This window comes from Desmodus rotundus, chromosome 13 (assembly GCF_022682495.2).
Source record: "Desmodus rotundus isolate HL8 chromosome 13, HLdesRot8A.1, whole genome shotgun sequence".
Taxonomy (NCBI): Eukaryota; Metazoa; Chordata; class Mammalia; order Chiroptera; family Phyllostomidae; genus Desmodus; species Desmodus rotundus.
In genome coordinates, this window is record NC_071399.1 from 30,260,256 (window position 1) to 30,281,127 (window position 20,872).

Genomic DNA, 20,872 nt, shown 5'->3' on the forward strand with positions numbered 1-20,872 from the left:
ACCACAGAAATACCAAGGATTGTAAGAAATTACTATGAACAACTATACGCCAAGAAATTGGACAACCTGAGCAAAATGGATAAATTTCTAGAAACATACCATCTTCCAAAACTGAATTAAGAATAAGAAAGCCTGAATAGACAATAACAGCTAGTGAAATTGAAGCAGGAATCAAAAAACTCATGGCACACAAAAGCCCTGGGCCAGATGGCTTCACAGGGGAATTTTACCACATTCAAAGAAGAACTAACTCCTATTCTTCTCAAACTATTCCAAAAAATTCAAGAAGTGGGAAGACTCCCAAACTCTTCCATGAGGCCAGTATTATCCTAATTCCAAAACCAGGTAAAGACACAACAAAGAAAGAAAATTACAGGCCAATATTTATTTTACAATCTATGATTAACATAGATGCTAAAATCCTCAACAAAATATTGGCAATCTGTATTAAGCAATACATTAAAAAGATCCTACACTATGATCAAGTAGGATTTACCACAGGGATGCAAGGATGGTTTAATATTTACAAATCGATAAACGTAATACAGCCCCGACTGGTGTATGTAGCTCAATGGGTTGAGTGCTGGCCTGCGAACCAAAGGGTCACTGGTTCGATTCCCAATCAGGGCACATGCTTGGGTTTCAGACTGGGTCTCTAGTAAGGGGATTGCTTGACAGGTAACCACACGTTGATGTTTCTCTCTCTGTCACTCTCCCTTCCCTTCTCTAAAAACAAATAAATGAGATCTTTTTTTAAAAAAAAAACACAATACACCACATAAACAAAATGAAGGGCAAAAAACACATGATCATATCAACAGATGCTGAAAAAGTATTTGATAAAGTCCAGCACCCATTTATGATAAAAAACTCAGCAAAATGGGAACAGAGGGAGCATAACTCAACATAATAAAGGCACCATACTCAATGGGCAAAAACTAAAAGCTTTTCCCTTAAGATCAGGAGCAAGACAAGGGTGTCCACCTTCAGCACTCTTATTCAACACAGTACTAGAAGTTCTAGCTACAGTGATCAGACAAGAGAAAGAAATAAAAGGCATCCAAATTAGAAAGAAGGAAGTAAAACTGTCATTGCTTGTAGATGACATGATAGTGTATATAGAAAACCCTAAAGACGTCACCAAAAAACTACTCCACCTAATAAGTGAATTTGGCAAAGTAGAGGGATATAAAGTCAATATTCAGAAATCAATGGCATTTTTGTACATCAACAATGAACTATCAGAAATAGAAACTAAGGGAAAAAAAATCTCATTTAATAATGGGATTGTTAAATCCCATAGCTAAAAATCCTATAACAACAACAAAAAAATAAAGTACCTAGGAATAAATTTAACCAAGGAGGTAAAACAACTATAATCGGAAAACTATAGAATACTGAAGAAAGAAACTGAAGAAGATACAAGTAAGTGGAAGCATATACCCTGTACATGAACTAGAAGAATTAACATCATTAAAATGTCCATACTATCCAAAGCAATCTATAAATTCAATGTAGTCCCTATGCATTGAAATACCAATGGCATATTTCATTGATCTAGAGCAAACACTTCAAAAATGTATATGGAAGCAAAAAAGATCCCAAATAGCCTCAGCAATCTTAAGAATAAAGTTGGAGGGATCACTAGACTTGATATAAAACTATACTACAAGTCTACTGTAATCAAAACAGTCTGGTACAGGCATAAGAACAGACACATAGATCAATGGAAAATATTGAACAGACATCTCAGAAATAAACCCATGTCTCTGTGATCAATTAATATTTGACAAAGGGAGTGTAAGCATACAATGGAGTAAAAACAGTCTTCTTAATAATAAATAAGGTGTTAGGAGAACTGGACTGTACATGCAAAAAAATGAAACTAGACCACCAACTTACACCACACAATAAAATAAACTCAAAATGGATATAATACTTAAATGTAAGTTGTGATACCATAAAAGTCCTAGCGGAAAACATAGGCAATAAAATTTCAGATATCCTATGTAGCAATATTTTTGCCAATATATCTCCTAGGGCAAGGGAAATAAAGGAAAAAATAAACAAATGGTACTACATCAAATTAAAAAGCTTCTGCATGGCTAAAGAAACCATCACCAAATGAATGGAACCAACCATATGGGAAAAGATATTTGCCAATAATACAATGGATAAGGGTTTAAATCTCCAAAATATATAAAGAACTCAACAGCAGGAAAACAAACAATCCAACTAAAAAATGGGCAAAGGTCATGAATAGACACTTCTCCAAGGAGGACATACAGAGGGACCCCAAATATGTGAAAAGATGCTCAACATCACTAGCCATCAGAGAGATGCAAATTAAAACCACAGTATCACCTCATACCTGTCAGAATGGCTATCATTAAAAAATCAACAAACAACAAGTCCTGGTGAGGATGTGGAGAAAAGGGAACCTACTGTACTGTTGGTGGGAATGCAGACTGGTGCAGCCACTGTGAAAAACAGTATGGAACTTCCTCAAAAAATTAAAAATAGAACTGCCTTTTGACCTAGCGATTCCACTGCTGAGAATATGCCCTAAGAATCCCAAAACACCAATTCAAAAGAAATGACGCGCTCCTATGTTCATAGCAGCACTATTTATAATAGCCAAGTGCTAGAAACAGCCTAAGTGCCCACCAGTAGATGAGTGGATTAAAAAACTGTGGTACATTCATTCTCTGGTTTCTCTTCAGATCATATAAATCTTTTGCCTTTTACTAAAAAACTGTGGTACATTTACACAGACACATAGATCAATGGAATACTATGTAGCAGAAAAAAAGAAGGAACCCCTACCTTTTGCAACAGCGTGGATAAAACTGGAGAATATTATGCTAAGTGAAATAAGCCAGGAGGTGAAAGACAAATACCGTATGATCTCTCTTATAAGAGGAATCTAATGAACAAAAGAAACTAAAGAGCAAAATAGAATCTAAGACATAGAAACATGGATCAGACTGACAGCAGCCAGAGGGGACAGGGGAGGGGAAGGAACTAGCCAAAGAACATGTATGAAAGACCCAGGGACATAGACAACAGGGTGGGGACTGACTGTGGGAGAAGCGGGTAGGCTGGGCAGAGGAGGGCAAAGAGGGAAAAACTGGGACAACTGTAATAGAGTAACAATAAAAAAAAACCATATTGAGTATTATAATGAATGTAAAATAAAATTAACAGGATGATATAATAAATGTAATTAATATAAAATGACATATACAATATATAAATATAAAAATTAAATAACTCACATGGAAATGCACAGGACCCAGAATTAGGCCAAACAACCTTGAAAAGAAAAAGTTCAAGAGCTCCACTCTTTCCCATTTCAAAACTTACCGCAGAGCTGTATGAATGAAGAATGCGGTGCTGGCACAAGGACGGCTGTGTAGGCCAATGACACAGACACGAAAGCCCAGAAGTAAACCCTAACATTTACGTCGGCTGATTCTCAACAAGGATGCCTAGTCAATCCACTGGAGGAAAGAAGTCTTTTCAACAATTGGTACTGGAACAATTGGATTTCACTTGCCAAAGAATGAAATTGGTCCCCTTCCTTATACCATAAACTAAAATTAACTCAAAATGGACCACAGACCTAAATTAAGAACTAAAAAAATAAGCTCTCATAAGAAAATATAAATCCTGGGTCAGGCGAAACTACGTCTTAGATGAGTCACCAAAGGCGTAAGTGACAAGAGAAAAATAGATAAAATGGACTATCAAAATTAAAAATTTGTGCTACCAACAATACCATCAAGGAAATGAGAAGACAACCCACGGAACAAGAAAATATTTGTAAATTAAATTTCTGATAAAGGATTTGTATTTAGAAAATATAAAGATTTTAAAAACTCAATTATTAAAAGACAAGTAATTTTTTAAGTAGGGAAGGGATATGAATAGACACTTCGAAGATCTACAAATGACCAATAGCACTTAAAAAAATACTCAACATCAGCCACCCAGGAAATGTAAACCAAAACCACAATGAGAAGACACACACCCCCACAACCACTTCACACCTACTGGGACAGCTATACTGAAAAAGATGGACAGTGACAATGTTGGAGAGGACACGGAGAAATCAGAACCCTCACACATTGCTGATGGGGATATAAATGGTGCTGCTGTTAAGGAAAATACTGGCAGCTCCTCAAAAATGTGAGTGAGTTACCATAGAAACCTGTAAACAAATGTCCACAGTAGCATTATCCATAATAGCCAAAAAGTGAACTGATGAATGGATATACAAAATATGGTCTACCTGTAAAACGGAATATTAAACAGCAGTAAAACCTAGCGAAGTTATGGCACTATACATGGATGAACCTTGAAATTATGCTGAGTGAACAAGACTAGTCACAAAATGCCACATATTATATGACTCCATTTTCATGAAATGTCCAACATGGGCAAATCCAGAGAGAGCAAGTTGATTGGTGGTTGCCAGGGGCTGAGGAGGTTGAGAGAAACAGGGAGTAATAGTTAATGAGTATAAGGTTTCTTTTTTAGGTGATAAAAAATGTCCTAAAATTGATCATGGTGATGGCTGCACAATTCCATGAACAAAAGGTCTGTCCAGAAGGTATGCAGACATGAACTATGAAAAATAAAGACATTTACTAAAGAAGTTACAAGACAGAAGAAACACTGTACACAGGACAATGATGCCTCAGTCACTTTAAAGTTGGCACCTTGAGACCTCACACAGTTCTCCTATTCACCATCAGCTGTCCTGTCGTATTTTCCTGAATCTCATCAAGGATCTGAAATCTCTTCCCTTTCAAAGGTGATTTTAGTTTTTGGAAAAGCCAGAAGTCACAGGGCACCAAAATCCAAATCTGAGCCATAGAGGGGCTAAGTCACCTGGGTGATTTGATGTTTTGCCAAAAAACTGCACAAGATGTGATGCGTGAGACGTCTTGATGAAGCTGCCCGTCACCCACTGCCCACAGCTGTGGCCTTCTGAATCATGGGAATAGTTTTCGCAGAGGAATGTTCAAGCTTCATGTGAAATTTGATGCAGATTCGTTGCTCTACTTGCTCAGTCATTTGAATGCAACGGCCACACAGTACACATGCTCACTCAACGGCATCCACTGCCCCTACAGTGAAGTCATCATTGTTCACACATACATATTCCAGTCCATTCTCCTTGGCTGCCAGGTTACATCAGTGTCATGCAAACCATTCTCGTTATATTAACAATATTAGAAATCAATGAATTGTACACTTTAAATGGGTGAACTGTATGGTATATAAAAATCTCAATAAAGTTGTTTTAAAAACTCAACAATTTACTTGCTACATGACCACCTCAAGAATGTAATTTAATTTCTGTAGAATTCAATTTCTTCATCAGAAAAAAAAGGATAAGAATGGAAATCCAGCAGTCTCGGCTGCAGCTGCACAGGCTGCCGAAATCTGTGAACTGGAGCCCGAGTTGGGCTCCTTCTGTCTGTTCTGTGATTGTGGCCACCGCAGCAGTGGTCCTGCCGTCAGGATGGAGGATGCAGTGCCTCGCTCCCGTGGCTGGAGAGGTGGTCGTGGAGCGGGCCCTGGCATGGCCTACCACCTGTCTGTAGTGATGAAGGACCTGGTGAAGAAGCTGAAGCTGCTCCTCTGTAAGACAGAACTCCTCGGAAAGAACAACCTGAAGCCCCCATCCAGACGCTACTCTGCACTGCCTACCAACCTTGGTGAACAGTTCTACATGGTTTGCATTCTTGCTGCTTGGTTGATTAATGATGCAGGACACCCCTCTGAGCAGCCTCAGGAATATGATGACCCCACTGCAGCAACCTCTAACACATTATCTGAGCTTCAATCATTCAGGAGAACTGCAGATTTTCCCCCTTCAAAACTAAAGTCAGGTTGTGGAGAGCAGTAATGTTATGTTTTTGACTATTCAGCCAAAGAAGTGTTAAAACATACTGGTTTCACCTGGAAAAGAACAACGTATCCAGTGGAAGAATAATAAAAAAAAAGTTCCAGAAGATGATGCAGAATTAACATTAAAGAAAGTGGATGTAGAATTTGAGAGACAGACAATGAAGAAAACTTTACTGATCTCAATGTCTTAAGTTCCACAACAGATGCTGGAGAATGGAGTCAAGAAGTGGAATGTGTACTACCACAACTGAAAGTCACAATTAGGACTGACAATAAGGATCGGAGAATCCATGTTGACCTAATGCACCAGCACAAAAGTGAAACTGAATCTCCTCTAAAGGAGACCAGGGATTTTTGGACAAACTCCATAATGAAATTAGCAGGACTCTGGAAAAGACTGGCAGCTGAGAAAAGGCCATCGACAGTCAGCTTGAGCACTTGGTTCAAGAATACCACGCAGTTCAAGCTCAGCTGAGTAAGGCAAGGGAAAGATACCAACAGGGAATGGTGGAGTGACTGAAAGGACCAGACTGCTGTCTGAGGTTACTGAAGCAAGAAATGGAAGAAACGGGCAGCAGTGTGACTGATGGTGCTCCTTGAGTGAAGATTAAACAGAGCTTAATAAAGCTGAAGCAAGAAACTATTCAGAGAGACATTAGAATTGGTGTTGTGGAACCCACATCTCTCCAGTCAAAGCTGAAGGAGAAGTCCAACATGACTAGGGACATGCATGCAACAATCATTCCACAATCTGCAGTGGGTTCTTATTAAAACATACTGAGGTTTTTTTGTTTGTGATTAGTTCGTTTTTTGTATCAAATCATATTTCATGTTGCATATTTCAAAACACAATTGTACCTCTTCAAGCATGTTCAATGGATATTTATATATATACACACATATTGTATCATGGTGATTATAAATGGTTGAAGTCTTTAAAATGAATATAATATTTAATAATTAAAAATTCTCACTTTCAAATAAAGAACAGAAATCCATAGACACAGAGAAAAGACTGACAGCTATCAGACGGGAGCAGGGTTTGGGGGGACTGGGTGAGAAAGGTGAAGGGATTAAGCAAAAGCAACAAAAAAGCTCATAGACACAGACAACAGTATGGTGATTACAAGAGGGAAAAGAGGGGGTGTGGGAGATACAAGAGGTAAGTGGGGGGGATAAATGGAGATGGAAGAATATACGACTTGGGGGTGATAAACACACAATATACAGATGATGTGTTATAGACTTGTACACCTAAAACCTATTTAATTTTATTAACTAATGTTACTCAATAAATTCAATTAAAAAGAAAGATTGTGGTTTAGAGAGACGATCTCTCTCTAAACCACGTGAGGAGGACACAGCAAGGTGTCTGTCTGCAAACCAGGAAGCGGGCTCTCACCAGACACTGAATGCTGGCACATTGACCTTGGATTTCCAACCTCCAGAACTGTAAGGAATAAATTTCTGTTATGTAAGGCAAAAAAAAAAAAAGAAGAAAGAAAAGAAAAAAGAATAGAAATCTACCTAATAGGGTTGTTTCAGGATTATACCAGATAATGAATTCATTCAGAAAAAAATCTAGTAAATGCCTGCTATGTGGCAGGCACTGAGGAGGAAGCTGGTCAGGGGAAAAGCATAATACATTGCTTTGTATTAGCGAGAATACAAGAAATGTTAGCAATTCTCATGACCGCGACTGCTATTTTACATGCAGAGGGAGAAAAGTCCAAAAGAACGAATGGAAGTGTGAACTCTGCAGACTGGGCTGGGAAATGCAGTGAGGCACACCCTCACTTCCCACCTCCTCACTTGTACACTGCAGAGGGGTTTGTTTGTTCACTAAACACACTGAAATTTTCATTATGAACTTAAATTCACAGAGAAAAAACCTTGAAGTACAGAGAATTCTATAGCCTTATTCACCTTAAATTTGCACATGATCCCTCTTTAATATGTTTTTATGTTGCTGTAATCTATTGTTATTTTTTGTTTTAGTATATCAGAAACAGTTTTCCTTGGTTCAACATAGTCTGCTTGTCTGTAATATGATTGTAGGAAAAAAACTAAATGGTTATAGTATTGCAGCCAAGTAATAGATCAAAGTTTGCTTTATTATGCCCTGTCTGGTCATGGTCAGACAGTCCATACGTACCCACTTACAAATTAGGATCTCACCCCCTGAACTAGGGTATTTCCCTTTGAAATATGGTCCCGGAAGTGGGATTAACAAAGGGTCCAGACAGGTGTCGTAGGAGAGTACATACGTCCAAAGAGGGTGACACTGATACCACACCCCTTTGCTGTTTTCCTGGATACTAGCTGCAGTACAATTCTGACCACCTGGAGATGGGCAACTTTCAAAGGTAAAGGGCAAGACTGCCCCCCCTCCAAGACTCCCTCCCTTCAGACACCAGCTGGAAGCTCATGGGTTCCCAGGCCACTGGCACTTCTGACCAACTGGTTACAAATCTGGGGGTTCCCACCAACCCATCAGGTCTGATAATTTTCTAGGATGACTCACAGGATTTAGGAAAGCACTATACCTTCAACTACAGTTTATTATAAAAGATACAAATCAGGACCAGTCAAATAAATGGAGAAACACAAGCAGCAAGATCTGGGAAGGTCCCAGGAGGAGCTGTGGGCCCTTTCCTGATCAGTCAGGACACGCCTCCCCCCCCAGGCACATCTGTGTGTGTACCAACCACAAAGCTCACCTGAGTTTACAGGGGGGGGGGGGGGGGTCTTTCATATAATGTTTGTGTAAAGGAAGGAATCCATGTCCACGTGACTGAACTCAATCTGCTGCCCTCTTTCCACCCCGCCCTGGAGGTAGCAACAACTCTAATCTCAAATTCCTGGTGTAAAGGCCCAGAGTCAACTCTTTAGCATAAACTCAGGTGTGGTCTAAGAGGCCCACCTTAAATAAGAGCCATTTCTGTCACTCAAAAAATTCCAAGCATTTAGAGGCTCCCTCCTAGGAAAAGGGACAAAGACCAGCCAATTCTTTATTATACTCCTGCCAGTGCTGGGGTTTTGGGTCCTCAGGGCCATACACAGCACAGAGCACACAGCAGCAGAATTAAAACAAACACTTCTATTTACTTTCACAGCCCCCTGAAGATGCTTTTACATACACAATCTCATTTACTCCTCAAAGCTTACGTATCAAGAGTATCAATTCTGGCACTGGACGTTCTGGACATAAATACCACTCACTAGTCCTACCTGGATGACTGTGGGCATATGATACTTGCACCAGACATCATCTCTCTGTATCAGTTTCCACATTTGTAAAGTGGAAATAATGCTAATACCTACCTAGAGGGTTGCTGTGAGAACTAAATGGGCTTAGTAATATAAAGTACTCAGAAAAGTACCTGGCACACAAAACATACACAGTATTAGTATATGAATCACAGATTCTACTAAGCTCAATAATTCAGTAAGTAGAACATGATAATGAAAACAGAAACCCAAGGTCAATAAAGCTGCACAGCCTGTCTCAGGCCCCCCACCCCCAGGCCAGTGCTCTATGTAGCCCTAGTGCACACATTTGTCCTAAGGGAGAAAAAATGCTTATGTGGAATTCTGGTGAAATTCATGCATATTTCCCACTCACTTAAGCAGCTGTTTAAAAAATAAGTTCTTTATTTCTAATTACTGATCTTAAATTTTCCATGCATTAAATCTTTCACTGAGGAATGAATCACTTGTGTGGCAAGTGCTCAGAAATACAGGGGAGTCCTTGGTTCAGGATAAAGGGACAAATGCCCTGCATGGGAACTCGTCAGGGTTGAACACATCTGGACATGGCTCACGTGGGCAGGACAGTCAGGAATGGTGGGCAGGGCCTGGCAGGAATCTCACACAAGGAAGAACAGGCTGGCAAGCCCCAAGCATGTGGCCTGCAGATCACAGCTGTCAACAGGGAGCACACAGTCCATGTTTTGTTCAGAAAACACCCTAACAAATGGCCTGAAGCAAATCATGGGCAAACTGTGCTGTCTTGGGCTATGCAGGCTGCTATAGCAAAATACCACAGACATGTGGCTTCTATCCAACAGAAATTTATTGCTCATAGTTCTGGAGGCTGGAAGTCTGAGGTCATGGTGCCAGGTGTGGGTCTCTTCCTGGTCACAGACGTCTTCATTGTGTGATTACACCAGCAGATGGCGGTCAGCCTACAGCCTAACAGGCTCTACTGAGGAAGCACCAGAAATCAAACCTAAAAACACCAGCAAGTCGTGAAAGTCTCCACACCACATAGGAAACACCACAATTGCAGAATCAACAACAGTAAGGCATTTAAGGATGAGGTTAAAAGAGGAGACCAGAGGGTGTGTCATGAGCTCCATTCTGTCATGACCACTGGGGCCAAAGGTTTATTGGCAGGTCAACAAAAGGTCAAGAATGTCAACATCACAAGGCTCTTTGGGGGAACACTCTGGCTCCATTCTGGCAGGAACCCTCAATTTGCCTCGCTCTGCAAAGACAAACCATCCAGCAAAGAGGCACTGCCAGACCTCCCTTGACCTGTGCTGAGCCCCTACCATGCAGAGCACCACTAACTCAGGACACAAAGTGCATTGCAGATTTGTTGTTTATACATGGAAATTCCACAGGAGAGGTCTCCTACTCGAAAAAACCAAAGGGTCTAGCACTTCTCAACCATGATTAAGTCCTGCTTTTCAGCAAGGTTAAGACTTTCAAAGATCTGAACGGTGCTACCCCACAAACTTGCACAACCCATGCTAATACCAGGTGGCTTAGAACCAAGAAAATCCTAAATTAAATCCTCTACTTTGCATAACGTGTCATCTACAGCTACTTTTAAGTTATATCTGACAGCCTCTCAGATTATTTATCCTGAAGGCACAACTGCTGGCTCATTAATCTCTTCTGATCTCTTGGCAAACTCCTTGTCATACGAGTGAATAGCTGCCCCTCCCATGCCAGGCGTCTATTATCACAGCTCCTCATTCCAGAGCCCAGTGAAGCACAAGGCATTCTGTTCAGAGCCACTCAATAGCCCAGCACCCCACAGACCCTGGGCTGGCTTCCAGTTCTAGCCAGTGGGCTCCTTTTCTTTGTTTGGATAATTTTCTTTTCTCTTTTTTAAAAAGATTTTATTTACTTATTTTTAGAGAGAGGAGAAGGGAGTGAGAAAGAGAGAGAAAACCACCAATGTGTGGTTGCTTCTCAAGCACCCCCTACTGGGAACCTGGCCTGCAACCCAGGCATGTGCCCTGACTGGGAATTGAACTGGCAACCGTTTTGCTCACAGGCTAGTGCTCAATCCACTGAGCCACACCAGCCAGGGCTGTTTGGAGAATTTTCATTGAATGAAAAACTTTAAAATGCAAAGTAGAGTGAGAGACATAGGAGAGAAGTAGGAACAGGTATCCCCCGTCCCCTTCCCAGGAATAATTCAGGATATGTTTGGTTTTTTCCAACTGTACTGAACTACAGTTGATAAATCATTGTATAAGTTCAAGGTGTACAAGCTGATGTTTTGTATATATGTACAGTGAAATAATCACCACAATCAAGCTATTATACCTATCAGCTCAACAGGTGAGAACACTTAAGATCTACCTGCCTCTTAGCAAATTTCAACAAACAATACAGCACTGTCTCTAGTCATCAGGCTCTACATCCGAACTTACTCACCCTAACTGAAAATGCGGACACCTTCACCAACACCTCCCCGTCCCCTGAAGCCCAGTCCTGGCAGCCATCTTTTCACCCTCTGCTTCTGTGAGCTGGACTATTCTGACTGCACACAGAAGTGAGATCATGCAGTATGTCTTTCTGCATCTGGCGTATTTCACTTAGCAAAACGTACTCCAGAGGATACACACATTTTAATCAACCCTTTTGAAAGAGGCAGTAAAATGTATCTACTATCAATTTTAAAGTAAAAAACAAATTTATTGCTCAATTCCATTCACCCCAGTCACCTGTCATTTGTCATGGCTGTTTCTCATCAGTGATTATTCACAGAAAGTGAAATTTCAAACCCCAACTTCCACCTCAAAAGCTGAACTGGAAGATTTGTCACGGGAGGTATACTTAAAACCCATGTTCTCACTAAATTCTGGTAAAGCAAATACACTTCCCACCTTTTAAAAATGTTCTCTGCCCATCAGATTGCCAAGAAAGTACAACTAACACACAGCTATCTGTACCCTCCTTTCACTCTGTTGAATTTAGTTCAAAATGTAAAAACTAAGCCAAAAATAGTCCCTCTTGGTTAATGATGATGAGAATGCTAAATCATGTATAGTAGGACCTTGAATCCTTTAGTGGGCTCATGGCCAGGCACCATCTGAGGACATCAGGCATACTCCTTGATTTGGAGTCACTGCCGACATCCTCAGGTTACAGCACCATCTCACACACAAGCTCTGCCCAGAGAAAGTCCAGCCATTGTTACTATAACAAGAATGGTTCACGTGACATAGATGTAACCTGGCAGCCAAGGACAGTGGACTAGAATGTGCATGCATGAACAATGACAACTTTGCTGGACTTGTCAGTGGGGGTGGTAGAGGCCAGTGCGAGAGCACTGTGTACTGTGTGGCCATCACATTCAAATGACTGAGTGAGTAGAGCAATGAGTCTGCATCAAATTTTGCATTAAGCTTGAACATTCCTCTGCAGAAACTATTCGGATGATTCAGAAGGCCACAGCTATGGGCAACTGGTGCTTGGCAGCTTCATCAAGACAACGCACCCTCTCACGCATCACATCTCATGCAGAGTTTTTGGCAAATCAGATCACCCAGGTGACTCAGCCCCCCTACAGCCCAGATTTGGCATTTGGTGCCCTACAACTTCTGGCTTTTCCCAAAACTAAAACCACCTTTGAAATGGAAGAGATTTCAGACCCTCGAGGAGATTCAGGAAAATACAATGGGGCAGTGGAACCGCACACTGGGAGAACTGTGTGCGGTCCCAAGGTGCCTACTTTGAAGGAGACTGAGGCGTCATTGTCCTGTGTACAATGTTTCTTGTATCTTCTTCAATAAATGCCTCTAATTTTCATATTACATGGCTGGAAACCTTCTGGACAGACCACACACACACGTGTGTGTGTATGTATATATAGATGTATATGTGTGTATATATGTGTAACTGGGTCTCGTGGCCACTCTGTGACACCAGGCGCCTGGCTAGGCTGTGCACATATGCAGATTTTATCTGAGGACATTAGGGAACAGAACAGAGGTCAAAGCTTCAAATCAACTGGCCAATGGAGCCTGAGGTCCAGAGTTTTCTAGACCCAAAAAGAACATCAAGAATGTTGGAAAACCACCAGCTTAAAAAATTAGACTAACAGAGCTTTCAAGAGGACCCAGCTAAAAACACAAAGCTAGAACCAACAGATAGCTTTTGTGTTTTTATCTAAATTTACAACTTACAACAGAAGTATGTGGTAGATTAACTCTCAGAAATACCCTCTCCTACTCTGGACATCCGTGACAGTGACTTCAACTGTCTCTGCTGCATCGTGTACTGTGCCTAACCTGGCACTGTGCAGTGCACTTTATAAAATGTGGCTGTCAGTAACTCCTGGGGTCCCAATCACCCCTTTAGAGGGAAGGCACAAGGCCTGCAAGGCTGAGCAAGCTGCCAGAGTCCCCAGCAGGAAAGGAAGAGTGCTGGAAGGTGAACTCAAACCTGACCTCAAACCCTGTCCAGTGCTAACACTGCTCAGTCTGGATACCGGGACTTCCCAACACCTCATGTGTAAAACACAGAAACGTCAGGGTGACCCCATGAAACATCGGAGTGATTCCACAGTGACTTCCTCCCGCTACAGTATGAAAAAGTCAGTGCTCCAAGAGTCAGGAAGAGATTCTTTCGGTCCAGTTTTGTTTTAAGTTCACCACCACCATTATGCCTAAATCCTCCTCTGTCCCCCAAACCAAATGTTATCCATCTTAATTATTCCATGATAAGGCACTCAAAACACTGAACAGCAGAAATTTAAGAAAAATGTTTCTGTTCTGAATTCCTGAGATCTAAGCATCCAGTCTATCAGGACAGGTTTGTTTAATAAGCCCACACATTACCTTGACATTTTCGAGAAGGGCATCATCTCTGCCTAAGCCAGGGCCTACAACCAAGGCATGCAGTCGGGGCAACCACTTTTCCACTTCATGAACAGCATCAGGGCTGTCGCTAAAGAAGGAAAAGAAGGGCAGGTCGGTTTACTTAAAATTTCACTTATTTGTTTATTAATGAAACCACAGATTTTCCCAGGTTCCCCCACAATGTCCTTTTCCTGATCCAGGATCCAAGTCAGAACCCCACCCTACACTTGGACAGCACCTCTCCTTGGTCTTCCTTGTAGAATGGTTCATCTTTTAACACCCCAACATAGATGCTTAGCTTTCAACACTGAACTGCCTTCCAGGGCATTACGCTAAGTGAAATGAGTCAAAGACAAATATCGTATGATCCTTGTTATATGTAAAATCTAAAAAAAAAAAAAATAGCTCATAAATACAGAGAACAGATTGATGGTTACCAGAGGAGGCGAAGAAGGGGAGTGGGGAGCAGGATGGCAGCAATGGGTAAAAGGGGTATAAGTTTATTATTTTTAAGAAAAAGAATGGAATATGGATATATGCTACAATGAGAATGAAGCTCAAAAACATTATGCTGAGTGAAAGAAGGCAGACACAAAGGACCACATGTGATTTCATTCATATGAAATGTTCAGAAAAGGCAAATCTACATAGACAGGAAGATTAGGTTGCGTCTGGCTAGGGCTGGTAATGGGTGGGGGGTTTCTTTTTGGAGTGATGGAAGTTTCTAAAATTAGATTGTCGTTATAGTAACACTTTGGTACATGCACCGAAAGTCACCATACAATTAAAATGAGTGCATTTTATAGTAAGTTATATCTCAATAAAGCAGTTACACACATTACAAATAGTTAATTAATGACAGCACTGGTGGAGATGCTGAGCCAGACATTAAATATTCAAGGAATGATCCAGGGACCTGACATAGCTGCCATGAGGAGGAGAAGTGGGTACCATAGTCTAACAGTGTGCGTTCGAAGGTGCTGGAGGTTTTAGCAATGAGGGAGGGGCAATGGTCTGAGAGGAGCGACGAGGAACAAGGAGTATGCACATCCCACCTCTAGTCCCAGCGGTACGTGAGGGGTACAAAGGAAAAGCCACCTCTACTGGAAAGGCTAGAAGGGGAAGCCATACCCTCTGGGAATAAGCAAACAAGGTAAAGGACGAGTGGCATGGGCAGGAAATGAGGTGGAAAAGTGCTCACTTATGGCAAATGGCAAAAGACCAGTCTGGCTGAACAGAATACCAGTAAGGGAATGATGTGAGAGAAGCAGAGGCCTATTCACGGTGACAAAACTCAAGCATTAGAACCTCCACTTGCTGGGCCCCTTCCAAGGCCCTGAGAGGGGCCTTAGCAATTTACTCATGTGGTCCATGTGGGTCTATAAAATCTGCAAAGGTCAGCGGAGGACTTGGGTCTTATCAAAGCTAAGTCATCATAGAACTTTCTTCCCATCAGAAATAGAGTCAATAACACAGAGTATATAGCTATAAATGTGCAACACTTTTTCCTCCTTAAAAAAAAAAACAAACAAACAAGGCTCATGAAAAAACTGTAAACACATTAGGATAAGACATTATGGCTAATTTCAAAATTGCCTTGGCCAGCTGATTCCATCACACAGGAGTGGAAGTAACAGTGTAGACTTGACACACTTGCGGACCGCCACACACATCAGACACTGGGGGGTCACCTACGGGACTCGTGAGACTGGCCCCTTTAAAGCATTAACAGTGCCCTCCTGTAGAACAAGACCTGACAGCTGCATAGAATTTTGTTGTTTTTTTCACAACTTTCCTGTTCATCATCTTGTTATTCTTAGACTCCTAGAACCCACTCCGTAAGGCTTTGTCCCCCACAAGTTGCCCTTGTCAAAGTCACCGATGACCCTACACCGTGATTTCCAACCACCCATCTCAGTCCTCATCTCTGGCTACAGGGACACAGGCCCTTCCAGAACAGTCTGTAAACAGTTCTTCACTCGACTCCACGACACCCCTCCTCTTCCACCGCCTCACCACCTGCTTCCAAAGAGGTACTCCTTGCCTGCATGCACTCCTGTGTGGCCTCTTCTTTGGCTCCTGGCTTTAAAATCCGTCTGCACATTAACAGCTCCCAGAATTACACATTCCCTGACTGCCCCACTCCTGTCCGACACTTGGACATCTAACAGATAATTAAAAACATGTCCAAAACCCAAATCCTGACCATCACCTCCATCCCTAGTTTCCCAACATCATTAAATGACAACTTGCTCAGCCCAAATCATGGGTGACATTCCCGAGTCTCTCCTTTTCCATATACCACCAGTCAGCAGCTTTGGGGCTGTACTTTTCAAAGGTCCCCAGGACCTGACCCATCCCATCATGTTTCCTGTTTCCATCCCATCATGTAATCACCAGGATCCTAACAAGCTTCCTAGTGGGACCTCTGCTTCCGCCCTGGGCTCCAAAAGCTTATTCTCAACACAGTGGCCAGATGAGCCTTTTGAAACAAAAACAGTCCTATCCCTCTGCTCAAATGCTCCAGCAGCCTCTTTCTCATTTATGTGAAAGACAAAAGCCTTACAATGACCCCCATAACCTGCAAAGCCTGGCTAGGAACCTCTCGTCACTCCAACCCATCCTGAGCAACCAAGTGCTCCCCAACATACCTGCAGCTTGAGCTCTTGGGCCAGCTCTTCCTGTGTATGGAAGGGCCTCCTCCCACGTCCGATGTCTGCAGAACTCACTCCCTCACCATCTTCAAGCCTTTATTTGAATGCCCCTTGCTGTATCACTGCCCAAGACACCCTATTAAGACTGCACACACACGGCACACGCACCACACGCACAGCCAGCATTCCGTCCCTCCCCTGCTCCCATCTAACCATGGTGCTTATCATCCCCTGACACACTATTATCTTCCATCTGTCCGTCTCCAGAGTTGTGTTGCCCAATAGATACTAGCAACATGTGGCTTTTAAATTTAATTAAAATTCAAGTAAAAACTCCGTTCCTGACTCCTACTGGCCACATTTTAAGTGCTCAGCAGCCACAGTGCTGGACAGCACCAAAAGAAAGCAGTTTCATCATCGCAGGATGATCTGGGGCACAGAGGTAGGCGTTTCTGTCTGCTCGGTTCGATGATCTCCCTGTGGAACCCGGGACAGGACCTGCACAGAAGATCTGCTGAACGAGTGAACAGTTTTGTTACTATCCGATAAGCCCCTCATTCCGGCCAATGTGCACTGCCCACAGGCAGGCCCATAGACCTCTCCTGGGCCTAGGAACCTCCAGACATTTTTGACAGCCCACAGGCGCTAGCCCTGGGCACATCACCCTGGTATTCAGATCTTATTCCACGCTGTCACACATGACTGTCTGTCTTCTCCTAACCACAGACAATGGGCTCATTTTACAGTTTTCTTCTTTCCTGTGAAACAATCTACCTGCCAATTCAGTACAGCAGCGACTTAACAGAGGCTCTTAGAGAGTCAGTTAGAAAGTCAGTGTAAAGGCACCACATGACCAAGGAGAATGGTTGCAAGTAAAGCACCCCACGTGCAGCCCAACTCACAGAACCGGGTGAACAATCAGCTCCGGACTGTAGGACTTGATCACAGGTGCGGCCTCCCGGGTACAGAACACGTGGGATAAATCTGCACCCTGAGAAATAAGTACAAGAGGCTTACTTAATGTGGGACATGCTCAAAAGACACCCAAAGCGGTTTCAGCGAGAGCCACTCACTCACCATAGGACACGTGGTGTTCAACCATTTGAATTATACAGTACCATCCGTAAAGAAAAATATCCAACTGCAGCAGTTAAACTATAGCTAGGAGGCTTAAGAGAAGATGTAACCTAAGAAAAGGCCGGAAATAAATACAGACTTTCGCTGCTACTCAAGAGCCAGGTCAACCCAGACCAGCTCAGGCTGCATCACCTATGAGGCTCACGGGAAGCAATGGGGCCATGGAGCTGAGCACATGTCACATTAACTGTGCTACATGGGTGGTCAGGTCTTGATCAAAAATCATGAGCAACTGCCAAAGTCAAAAGATGTCAACTACCTAAGCTAGGCCTGAAAAGGCATCCCAGGATCATTTTAGTAAAGTACAATCCTAATAAAACTTTATTTCTAAAAGAAGTAAGTTTCAAGTTATTTTATTACTGCATAAGAGGTCAGGGTACATTTAAAGATGTCCCTCTTACCCACAATTACCTGAAAATGTTATGTAGATTTCTATGGGAAAACATATGCTTTAATCATATTTAAGTAATCCAAATCTTCCTAATAAAAAAGATATAAGTAAACATACCACTTTGAGAGCTGAAATTGCTGCAAAATAAGGGGCTCCAGTGTACCTAGAAAGAAGATACTTACAGTCAAACACTTCTGAGAACGAGAAAAGCACACCAGGTTTATCAACAAACTATACAGACATCAATCACCCAGCCCAGGGCCAAGCCCTTAGTAAGTGCTCAGTAAATGTTCAATAAACATGGGTCAAAACCAGAAAAGTCAGCCTTTCACCTAAGACCTTTGTACTATGTCAAGAGAGGCAAACTCTGGCTTTCTGTGACTGTGATCTCCCTCTAATGGGTATGTTCAAACTGAAGGTTTGAGGTGATAGTTTTAGGGGTTCATATATATGTCAAACTTATCAAATTTTGTATCAACTAGACCGCAATAAAGTTGTTAAAGAGTAATCTCCTAGTATGAAATCGTTCGGCAACATTGCCAAATTCCTATCAACCGAAAAAAAAAAAAAAAGATAAAAATAGCATTTTTCTACACTAAGAATACTAGATTAGAAAATATGATAGCTTTTACAATATTGGCAAAACAATAAAGCAGCTAGAAATTAACTTTATAAAACAATAACTATGTGGGGAAACTTTTTAAACCTATTAAAGAATATAAGTACACTGGATGAAATAACAATATTATGATGATACCTCTCTTATCTTATGATAATACACAGATATAAAAAGTATCAGAGATACACAAAACTGCAAGTAAAATAAAATGCAAAAGCAGCTCAACAAATCTAAGGCTTTGTTAGCAAGGAAGGTGGGTGGGAATGTTATGTTAGGGGAAAAAAACCAAAAACTGACAGTTTAAGAAGACAGTGTGAATTTACTGAAGGCATCTGCCAGGAGAGTGGGTGCTTGATTAAGGATCAATCACAAGCCAGAGCACCCAGCACTAGCCAGTGCCTGAGGAGCAGGGTCAGCTGTCTGAGAGCAACAGTAAGCACAGGCGATGGTCACCTTGATGTAGGGCCACACAGGGGCTCGCAGGCCAAACAAGAGGAGACTCTCACTACTCCCTCTAGCTTCTATCCTATTGTTCCAGATTGCTTGTAACTCTGCTTTTAAACACAGAAAGGAAAACCCTTGAAATTAGCATCAGATGGTGACTGCAACTTTTACATCAATTCCAAGCAGTGAAGTTTTTCTATCCCAGGAAAAACAAGTTGGGAAAAATGCAGAGTGCACTCTGCACACACAACACTGTCCTGCAGAACAGGGTCAACGTGCCAGAAACGCTGAAGGACAGGGCATCTCTCACACACACACACACACACACACACACACACACACACACTCACCCCGCAACATGAACACAAGCTTCACTACCAAAAGAAATACACTAAAATAACAAAAAACAGCTTGCCTACTCAAGAGCAAAGGCTGCCAGGGGAACAGGTGCTTGTTGAAGGCAGCACACAATAGTGCAATTTTGGAGGAAGAACACTTATCAACATTAAAAATGTCTATGTACTCTGCTCCAGTAAAAATTCTTCCAGGAATTTGCCCTGGCTGGTGTGGCTCAGGGGAATGAGTGCCGGCCCGTGAACTACAGGGTCGCTGGCTCGATTCCCAGTCAGCAAGCGCACATGCCTGGGCTGTGGGACCGCTCCCTAATAGGGGACACGAGCGAGACAACCACACACTGTTTCCTCTCCCTCTCTTTCTCCCTCCCTTCCCCTCTCTCTAAAAATAAATAAATAAAATAAAATAAAATTCTTACAGGAATTGATCCCTCAATTTCAACCAGATGGGTATGCAAGGAAATATATATAAAGGGATGTCTACAGATATATTGTCAATTGAAAAAAAGAATAGAGTTAACCAATTGCCTATCAATAGGGACTTGGTTAAATAAATTATTGCCCATCTGTACAATGAATACCATATATCCACTTACCCACTTATAAAGAATCAGACTATAGGACTTCTGGCCAAGATGGAGGCACAGGTAGATACACCTTGTCTCCTCGCACAAGCAAAAGAAGGACAACAACAAATGTAAAAACAAAAAATAACCAGAACTGACAGAAAACAGAACTATATGGAAGTCTGACAACCAAACAGTTAAAGAAGAAACATTCATCCAGACTGGTAGGAGGGGCGGACACAGGCAGCTGGGGCAGAGAAGACTTGTGGCAAGGTGGTAGCTGGCTAGGTGGTCCCACATTTGCATGTGCATAAACTGGGAGGAACAACTGGGGAGTGAGACAGACCACACAACTCAGGGTTCCAGCGCGGGGAAATAAAAGCCTCAAAATCTCTGACTGAAAAAAACCTGTGGGAGTTGCGGCAGCAGTACAAATTCCCAGCCTCACGGGAGAATTTGCTGGAGAGACCCACGGGGTCCTAGAATGTACACAAACCCACCCGCCCAGGAATCAGCATCAGAAGGGCCCAATTTGCTTGTGGGTAGCGGGGGAAGTGACTGAAAGCCAGCAGAGAGCCGAGGAAGCAGCACTGTTCCCTCTCCAACCTCTCCCCTGCATACAGCACCACAACCCAACAACATGGGTTGCCCTGCCCTGGGGAATATCTAAGGCTCTGCCAC

General features: G+C 42.2%; 1 protein-coding gene and 1 pseudogene across 7 annotated transcripts in view; one reads left to right on the plus strand and one right to left on the minus strand.

Moving 5' to 3' along the window:
* Window positions 1-20,872, minus strand: part of NAXD (NAD(P)HX dehydratase) — a 35,045-nt gene that overhangs the window by 8,457 nt on the left and 5,716 nt on the right. For all 7 annotated transcript variants that reach the window (XM_024578827.4, XM_024578828.4, XM_024578831.4 and 4 more), the window contains 3 exons: window positions 18,327-18,372; window positions 17,584-17,672; window positions 14,007-14,115 (listed from right to left, as the gene is read on the minus strand). In XM_024578827.4, the coding sequence (XP_024434595.2) occupies window positions 14,007-14,115; window positions 17,584-17,672; window positions 18,327-18,372 (244 nt within the window). The remainder of the gene's footprint in view (window positions 1-14,006; window positions 14,116-17,583; window positions 17,673-18,326; window positions 18,373-20,872) is intronic.
* Window positions 4,907-6,713, plus strand: LOC112321416 (intraflagellar transport protein 57 homolog pseudogene; annotated as a pseudogene).